Raw genomic sequence first — 10,000 nt, 5'->3', positions numbered from 1 at the left:
GTAGCAGCTAGTGTGTGTGGCAGAAATGGATATAGGTCTGAAGTGGTAATCTAACAACTAGAGTAAAAGTACTATATTTGTCTCTGAGATGTGGTGGAGTAGAAGTAAAAATACAGATAATTGGAAATACCCCAGTAAAGTAAAAAAAAAAAAGAAAACGTAGAGTACTTGAGTTACCACTGTCCATTTGACTTCTTCTGGTAGTGTTTATACCAGTATTTGGATGGGTTTTTTCCCCACTGCAGCGACAACAGCCTTTGACAGCTGCAGCTGTCATTGTGGCCTGTTCCTCACAGAGGTCCTCGAAGACCTTCTGCCAAGCCATTAAATATATCAAGTGGCGAAATGTACGAGTGGACCTCCGCCATGCGCTCAACGAGAGCTACCATTTTGACGCGGAGAGTTTCACTGTGGGAAGGAGAATCATCACACATGGTGTGTCCGCGGTCAAAGCCAACAACAAGCAAGGGAACTTTGAAGCGGCCAGGCAGATGCTGGGGGAAATCTTACACCCCTTACAGGTATGTCTCATATCGTTGTCGTTATCGTTGTTCTGTTTGACAATTTATTTTCCCCAAATAATCTTGGTGTAAATTGTTTTCCTCTAATGTGAAGGACTTCTACAGTCACTCTAACTGGGTGGAACTGGGCAACAAACTCACAAACTCCAACCTAATCAGGTCTGACACCAGCATTGGCAACATTGCAGGTAGCCTACCAATATCTGTTTGGTTTAATATACAAAATGTGTTTAGCAAAAATCGGAATTCGGGCCAGAGAATTCTGCTCTGGTATCCAGGGAGAGTGCGTGCACAGTTTTCGCTTCGATCGGGCACTATGATCGTTAATTGCAAAATAAAAGTGTCAGGAAATTAGCATGTATGAGATACTTGACCGTGTAAGTTTATGAAATGCTTTATAATGGTGTGTTATTAAGGTTAAAGCAGTATTAATATTTGAGTGTTTACAACTATAATTATACAGTGTCATAATGTTTAAAATGCATTGTATATATGGGCTTCATAGAAAGCATTACCCAGGGATCAGTGTTGTCTGTCTGTCTTGAGAAACAGAAAACATCAGATACCCAGTTAGTGTGTTGCCATTATTGTGGTGATAAATTGCCATTTGTGCAAAAATAATTTGTGGAACTACTTTTCTACAGATGTTAACAGGGCAACCTGCCGGAACTGTGATGGAGATGACTGTAGGAACAATATTTTGGAAGACATCATACAGGAGAAAGTACTGACTTCAGGATACTTTGGCATTGTGCCGTTCTTCTCAACCAAACCAAAAGGTAAGACACTCAGTACAGTCACCTGTAGAGCACCGAAGTCTGACATCACTCAACACCTCCCAGGGCTAGTGGCAGTAATCAGGACCTCAGTACTCTATATTCAATGGTGGAAAAAGTACTCTAATTCATATCTGGGTATTTGGCTCGATGAAAGATTTACATTTAAATATCATATTACTGACCTTACAGCCAAACTAAGACAGAAAATTGAATTTAAAAGTGGTTAAGTATGTTTTGTAATAATAATCAAAATCTACAAAGTAAGATTTAAAATATGTAGGAGTAAAAGTACAATATTTGGATACGAGATGTAGTAGAGTAAAAGTAACCTAAGCTTTCTGAAAACCTTTCTTTGAGGTATTTGTACTTTACTACTTTACAATTTCCAAAGTACAAATACCTCAAAGAAAGGTTTTCAGAAAGCTTAGGTTAGGTTTTAGAAGGTTTTTTATTAAGACTCTGCCTCGGGTCTAAATGGGTTTGGTTAAAGGCATTTTAAACCATTTGATCACTGAGGCTGAGCTCACACCTTTAATGCACTGCATTGCTGTTGTGAGTGTCATGGCCGCCCCCAATGCATTTCCAATGGAGGTCACATGGTCTGTTGTATGGCTTTCAGCTGTGTTTCGACTGCGCCCCTCCCCCTCACACAACACAATGTTGTGTCAAACCATGTGACTCCCATTGGAAATGCATTGGGGCGGCCATGACACTACCCAACGAGCATAGAGCATTGCATTAACCATGTGAGCTCAGCCTGTGGCCTCACTCACACGGTTAATGCAGTGCTCTGCTTGTTGGATGAATGTTGTGTAGTGTCATGGCCGCCCCAATGCATTTCCAATGGAGGTCACATGGTTTGACACAACATTGTGTTGTATGAGGGGGAGGGGCGCAGTCGAAACACAGCTGAAAGCCATACAACAGACCATGTGACCTCCATTGGAAATGCATGACACTCACAACAAAAATCAGTGTTGCGACCGTGTGAGCTCAGCCTTAGTATGTTCTCAAATCTAACGGTGAACAGGGAAATGCAGCCACGGAGGCCCTGTCGACCGGACAAGCAGCATTGAGGCAAAAGGCGGGATCAGCAAGGACAAACGGACCTCCAGCCACGGTCATCTCCATTCTGAAGCAGCACATCTGGCAATAGCTGCTACCAGAGAGCTGCTGGAGGACATTGACGCAGCAGCCGGACACACAGACTTCCTACAGTACAGCATCTAACAATGCACATAATCCAGCGCTATAAAGTTAAAGTTGTTCACACAAAAACATGACTTCAATTACACACTCCATGAAGTCTTTTTTGAGTGGTACAGCCACTCCATTGCGTAGCTATGTGTGTACACACACACACACACACACACACACACACACACACACACACACACACACACACACACACACACACACACACACACACACACACACACACACACACACACACACACACACACATACACACAGGCCAGGAAGGAGGGCTTGTACAGTACAGGAGTACAGTACAGAACCACTAACTTCAGACTGGTCTGACTGGCGGAGCCTCCAGTATGAGTCTCCTACTGAACGATGACACTGTCCCGGTCACACACGTATTGGCTCAGGAATGTGACATAAACACAAATCTCATGAAATCAAGGCTGGGGTGTGTAATTGAAAATATTTTTTGGGTGAACTACACTCCTTTAACCACGTAAATACAGTTACAACTATACCGCCCTCTTTTTCCGTCTCCACCAAAAATAGCCGATCTACAAGCTCAAATGCGGCGCGTAGCATCAAAAGTTTAAACGACTTGAATAAAAATGCTACTTAGTTGTCTCCACCACCACCACCACCACATTTCTTTGACCTGCTTTGAGCTTGTAGATCTGCTATCTTTGGCAAATGTTCCCCCCCAGAATAGGCATGCATGGGGTTCAAGTGAAAAGTGTTTTCCATTTCTCTTTCTCTCGCCTCTTCTGTCAGGTTGATGGGGATCTCCAAGGGATCTAATAAAGCTCTCTGTTTTGTGATTGACGCCACGCCAAGCATGAGTGATGACATTGAGGCGGTGAAGGCAGTGACCTCTCTCTTTGACAGTAAAGTTGGAACACCAGACGAGCCCTCATCGTACATCCTAGTTCCCTTTAGAGATCCAGGTAGGATAGTTACAAAGTAAGAGAAATTAAAAAAAGAGATAGAAATAAGAAAGAGAGAAATAAACTTTACAGCAATGCTTAATTTGTAGCCATTTTCTCCTAAATGACTTGAGTCAATGGTGAACAGTTATTTGAGTTCCAAAAAGGGTAAACAGTGAATTGTTTAGATGGATCACCATTAACTTACGTACCATGAGATGGTCTATCTGAAGAGAAATTAATCTGTGACAGTTTACTTTTAATTCCAGGGAGTGTTCTGTGCTATATACTGTATTACATTCTAATCCATCAACAGTATTCTTATTGACCTCATGATATACCTCGTAATCCATGCCTCAAAAGTTTAAAAGACGTGAATAGAAATGCAACTTTTTGTCCCCCACTCTGAACGTTAGACTTTGGTCCACTGATGAGGACAACAGATCTAAACATCTTCAAAGCTCACATTAATGAGCTGATACTACAAGGAGGGAACAATGATTTACCTGAGATGAGTCTTTCAGGGCTTCAGGTAGAGTGGTGTGGACTGCTTCCCTGTTTGTTCTGCAGCTTTTATTCATACAAACCAGGGGTGGAAAGCATAGATATTATAAGAAATAGATGCCTCATTTGCCGCTGCAGTTCATTGGAGCGACGTGTATCCCAATGAAGGCGGAAGTGCAGTGCTGAAGGCTTTTTTTTTTTTTAACAAATCTTTATAACAGTCATGACAATATACATTACAATACAAGACAAACAAACAAACACAAACAAACAAAGTTATTAACAATACAACATCAGAGCCAGGGGGATTAGATTACTAACAGAAAACATTAAAGAGTGAACACAAAGCAACAGTTCTCCGCAGCTTTCTTATTTAGAAGGCATTTGCTGAAGGCGACTGCGTCGCTGCCCAAGTGACGTCACTCATGCGACTCCTCCATGTCTCTCGCTGTCACTCAAGTGACTACTGGCCAATCACAGCGCGTCTTTTCCGGGACTTATGTTACGCACGCGGAAGCTTGACAAGCTTCCGCCTTGCTTCCGCTAATGCTTCCGCCTTCAATTGGTGACACGCGCCTCAGAGCCGGAAAGGGCGTCTATGTATATATGTCTATGGTGGAAAGTAACTAAGTACATGTACTCGAGTACAAACATAGTGCTTTTACTCCACTACAATTAGTTGAAAACTTTAGTTACATATAGTTACTTTGTAGATTGTGATTCAACACTACTCCTTCCTTATTCTCTGTTGTGTTCATCTGTGTATAGCTGGCTTTAACCGGGGCCCCTCCAAACTCTGAGATCTTCCTCTTCACTGATGCCTCGGCTAAGGACAGCCACCTGAAGAGCACTGTGACCGCGTTGATCGAGCGCACCAAGACAGTGGTGTGTGGCTGCCATAGACAACAGTATATTGTTGCTCCTATCTTCATATTTTAACTTTGCGTTTTATTTTATTTTTTTGCCGTGCTGATCATACTACAGCGTCACACAAAAGTATCCGATATACAAGCTCCGGTGTGTTTTTAGCTTGTTGATCTGCTACTTTTGCTGTTAAATTTGAACCCTGACAAGAAACTGTTGTACATGTTTCCACCCAACAGAGACAATATAGTATTTTTTTTTTGAGGGGCGCTAGACCCTCCTAGGAATACAGCTTTTCGTCCCAACACGTGTCACATTTGCCATTGACAATGAAAGGAGAATTTACGTCGTATCTGTCTGAACAAATCGGCTTTTTGTGGCAACACAAACATTAAATGCCATTGACAATGAAAGGATAATTTACGTCATATGTGGACGAGCAAATCGACTTTTCTAAACGCAGTGCAACTGTTTTAAACTTTGAATATAAAGGCTATATCATGGTATCATCATGGTTAAAAGATAATAACATTTTACAAAGTTGACAAATTAATTCATGAGGAAGTATATTAATTGGATGATGTACGATAAGAGCGCCCAACAGAAGCCAAAGCTCCAATATGGTTCATTAAGTAATGTCTTATTCGTAAATATCAGAATAAATTCAGGTAGCTACAGTTGGAAGGTAATGTATGTCCCCCGGTGTAATCCTGGGCGCTACTCTCTGCCAACCTGGGAGAGCCCCGAACTGAGCTCATACATCCTTCAATTCACGAGGAGTATCACCTGACAGCGGGGAGTTTCCGTGGTCGGACTTATCGTCATTCCAATCCAAACAGTTCCTTCCTCTCCACCAGGCAAACCAAGCTCTAGCTTGTTAAAATTATTTTAAACTTCTCCATCAAGTCTGGTTCTGTCAAAAATCTAAATACATGTTTTCTACTATATAAAACCTGGAAAGCATCTGTCATTGCAGAGTTTAGGTACTGCCAGTGTGTATTAGGGCATTAAGCAACTAGTCGACTAGTTTACTAGTCGACTAGTTTACTAGTCGACTAGTACATCCACTAGTCAACCTTGTTGGTACTAGTTGACTAGTTGATAAGAAAATTTTGTAGGCCTCAAGATCAGGTAGATTATAGTTATAGTCACCATGTACACAGTTTTTCAATGTACAAATATTTATTTCCAAAAAAATAAAAATAAAATAAAAGTATTCTTTTAATTTATTTTATTTTTTACATATAAACAACTAGTCGACTAGTAAACTAGGCAACTAGTCAACTAGTAAAAATGACTAGAAGTGAATGCCCTGGTGTGTATACATTCTCAAAACTCTTAGGATCATCTGCATGTAGTCAGTAAGTGAGCCCAGCGTCCATGACATCATGGACACTGCTAAAATATCTAAAACCACATATCACAACAAAAAAACAGGAGGAAAGTGTTCTAAATCTTCTAAATGTCATTAAAGGACCACTTCACCACTTTTCAACTTCTCTTCCTATAATTGGTCCTAACTAATGTTTAGGATAAAATACCACAATTTTTTCCTACTCAGTCTGTGTCTCATAGGAAGGCTGTGGGCAGTTCAGAAACCCGTCCACCAGTGACATCATCGATGGTGAATCCAAGCTAATAGAAATGGCAGGCTTTCTTTTCCTGAAAAGTTGCAATGCAAAAGTTGAAGCCATCGTTCTCACGATAATACAAATCTAAATATATTTTAAAACAAATCTTGTTTAAAATAAATCTGCCTAATGATGATGTCACTGGTGGACGGGTGTCCGAACTGCCCAAAGCCCTCCTATGAGACACAGACTGAGTAGGAAAAAATGGTGGTGTTTTATCATGAACATTAGTGAGGACCAATTATATGAAGAGATGTTGAAAAGTGGTGAAGTGGTCCCTTAACATATTGTTTTGCAAAAAGGGTGAAGTGTCCCTTTTAATTACGAGAGCTACCACATTAAATTGATTTAATCTACATAATTGCATGCAGGTGAACTTCATGCTAACCGGCGTGTTTGGGCTCCGTCGTCGGAGACGGTCTGACATCGGCGTACAGATGGCCCGCATGAGCCAGACAGACGCCCAGGTCTACAGAGACCTGGCTCAGGCGTCTGGGGGAAACGCTATTGAAGTCACCAAGAGCGAGCTGCTAGAGGCCACCAGAATCATTACAGAGTCCTCTGCTTCCTCTCTGGTACTGTAATCTTCAAAAGAATCTGACGGCAACATCATTATGAATTCAACATAAAAGAAAATATATCGCCAACAGTGTTTAACAAACTATTCTAAAGTCATCAGCATAATTACCACTGATAAATCAACACTTATTGTTCTTAATTAATGAATATGTTTGCTGTAAATTAAAGCTACACTATTTGAGATATTTAAGCATTTTTAGTACTGTATATTTGTATTTGTCATTATGTTCTGATGAATTTAATATGAATGACCCCAATGGAAACAAGCTGTATGGCAGGCTTTTGGGGGTTTCAAATCCACTTAACAGACCTTGTATTGAACTGTACTTTAACTGGGCTTTTTTCTGCAACCTGTTAAAGTATTCTATCAATCAAGCAGAAATATAGCTTTTCAAAATCCTGTATGGGATTAAAAACTATCAGCACATCACCTCGAATTAACTTTACCACACTGAGCTTCAGTCATCTGGTACGGCCAGTGTTGCAAGTATCAAAACAGTTACCTCTCACAGCCACCAATGTGGCTTTAGTTGCGAACGCAGTGAGCATTTACTATGAGACCCAGCAGATCATGTCTGTCTGTCTGTCTGTGTGTCTGTCACGCTGTAACACCACCCGCCCACCACCAGAGGGCGCAGCTGTATCACACACAAAAACACACACACACAAAACTTAAAAAGGAAAAACTTAAAAAAAAACTTAACTTAAAAAAAAACTAACTTAAAAAAAAACACGCACGCACGCACACATACACACACTAAAAAAACTTAAAAAAACATTTAATTAAAAAAAACTTAACTTAAAAAACCTTAAAGTACGTAATTTATTCTAATTGTTGTTATTGCAATTTACGAGCTGCGTTCGCTTCCCGCGTTTGCGCGTCTTACTTGTGCTAGGACCAGATTAATCATTTTTGTTTCTATACTACTGTAGGTGACCATTCTGCAAGCTGCCAGAACCCCAGGAAGGCCCGCTAATTTCACCTTCTCAGTAGACGAATCAGTTACAAACCTAATCCTCTACATCACAGGACGCTCCATGAGTTTCAGTCTTATAAACCCAGAAGGTAAAACGGAGCTTCCAACTCTCACGCAATGAGCGTGGGATGCACGCAAATTCTTCACACGCACGCAAAACTGTCAAGTCATGCACCACTGAGACATCCACTTCTGCCGGTATTTGAGCGACAAATAATTCAATTATTGTATCTGAACTGAAGTAGCCCCGTGCCCATTGACTGTAGTGAAAAGCAGCAATGATGGGTGCGTGTGTGCGTCTCTTCACTCTTGTGTGAGGGACGCTGCGCACATTTACGCATGTCATTCCATTGATCATTTAGGCCACCAGACGTCACTGACAGGAGGATCAACAACATAGATCTTAACACTTTGATTGCTACAGGATCTCGGCAGGCCTATTTTGATGTTGCTACCGTTTAACATTGCACAAAGGCCTTGTTCGGGGGCCCACAGCAAAATGTTCTCTTATAGCGAGAATCACACGCATACATCAAAAGAAAGCTGAACTTGTCCACTTCAATTTAAAAAATACATTTTGATTTTACCATGTTCCATTCGGGAGATATTGACCTTTTTGCAACACCTGCATTTGCCTGAAAGTGGTTATCTTGAACAGCGAGCAGAGTTATGGATGGTTTAAAGTCAGAGACATTGACAGGCAGATATACAATTGAACCAAATAAATATCCTATACATCCTATACACCGAATGAAAGCCCTGAATGTGTGCTTTTACGAGGAAAACAGTATACATTGATCCCATCTACAGTTAGACAGTAATTGGTTGTTGAATGCAGCTTGTGCCCACCAGATAACTTCAGAGAAGACATGGGCGTGAACTCCTCAATATTCACAAAATAAGGCCTATAGCGACATATAAATACTATATACCGTATGAAACAGAAGACTCTCTGCTTTCATAAGAAAAAAATCACACCTGTGTGAACTGAGTGGTGTAAGGTTTTATATAGCATGATCAGCTGTGGTCTGACGTAATGTCTGACGTAATGAAATAAGGTAAGGTATTATGTAGCCTGATCAGCTCTGATCTGACGTAATGAAATCACACCCGGATGTGATTTCACAACTGGCTTTTTCTGTGCAGAGAAAATGACCATGGTTGCTACGGTCATCCAGTTCACCCGGTGTGATTTAATTACGTCAGAAATTATTTTGAACATAGCAACCATGCTCATTTTTTTCTGCACACAAAAGCCAGTTGTAGGAGTGGTTTACACCACTCAAAAACTTCTACTGTAGTAATAATAAAAATCACACCCATGTGAAGTGAGTGGTGCAACTCTGTCCCATATTCTGTTCTCTGCTTATTCAATACAGCTCGCTATATACGGACTGAGGCAGAAAGTCATGTAAACCTTTTATTTACAGTTTGGTCTGTAAACTTCTACTGTAATAATAAAAATCACACCCCTGTGAAGTGAGCGTTGCAACTGTTCTGTACTTATTCACTACAGCTCGCTATATACGGACTGAGACAGAAAGTCATGTAAACCTTTTATTTACAGTTTGGTTTGTAAACTTCTACTGTAATAATAAAAATCACACCCCTGTGAAGTGAGAGGTGCAACTGTTCTCTACAGTTGCACCGCGCAACTGTAGAGAACAGTTGCACCGCTCACTTCAAAATAAAAGGTTTACATGACTTTCTGCCTCAGTCCGTATATAGCGAGCCGTATTGGGGGGCGGACTTTTCTCCGACACCCTTATAGCCGACGGGACAATGGTCCGACAGTGTCGGACCATTGTCCGAAATACCGACTTTTTACTCCAACGGTCCGACATGCCATTAGCAAGACAGAAGTTCCCGCAATAGTCCGAAAACCGTAGTTTAGACGAGGCAATGTTTAGACGAGGCAATAGTCCGACACGGGACACCGAGCGTGCAGCGCGCAACGGCAACGCAAGTGACTGCGTGCGTGCGTGCGGAGGCAACAAAGGTGAGTGTGCGTGCGTGGGC

At 41.3% G+C, this 10,000-nt stretch overlaps 1 protein-coding gene across 1 annotated transcript in view; it reads left to right on the top strand.

Annotated features, from left to right (window-relative positions):
• LOC306918946 (von Willebrand factor A domain-containing protein 7-like) overlaps window positions 1–8,102 on the top strand; it is a gene marked incomplete at its 3' end in the record, with an annotated part of 9,182 nt that extends 1,080 nt beyond the window's left edge. Inside the window, exons 2-10 of the mRNA XM_079531783.1 lie at window positions 246–521; window positions 616–709; window positions 1,166–1,300; window positions 2,331–2,517; window positions 3,275–3,447; window positions 3,843–3,958; window positions 4,699–4,815; window positions 6,797–7,000; window positions 7,938–8,102. Of these exons, the coding sequence (XP_079387909.1) occupies window positions 246–521; window positions 616–709; window positions 1,166–1,300; window positions 2,331–2,517; window positions 3,275–3,447; window positions 3,843–3,958; window positions 4,699–4,815; window positions 6,797–7,000; window positions 7,938–8,102 (1,467 nt within the window). The remainder of the gene's footprint in view (window positions 1–245; window positions 522–615; window positions 710–1,165; window positions 1,301–2,330; window positions 2,518–3,274; window positions 3,448–3,842; window positions 3,959–4,698; window positions 4,816–6,796; window positions 7,001–7,937) is intronic.
• Between the last annotated feature and the right edge of the window lie 1,898 nt (window positions 8,103–10,000).

This window comes from Electrona antarctica (assembly GCF_951216825.1).
Source record: "Electrona antarctica genome assembly, contig: scaffold_119, whole genome shotgun sequence".
Taxonomy (NCBI): domain Eukaryota; kingdom Metazoa; phylum Chordata; class Actinopteri; order Myctophiformes; family Myctophidae; genus Electrona; species Electrona antarctica.
Note: the sequence above shows the minus strand (reverse complement) of the source record. Positions and strands in the feature narration are given on the sequence as shown.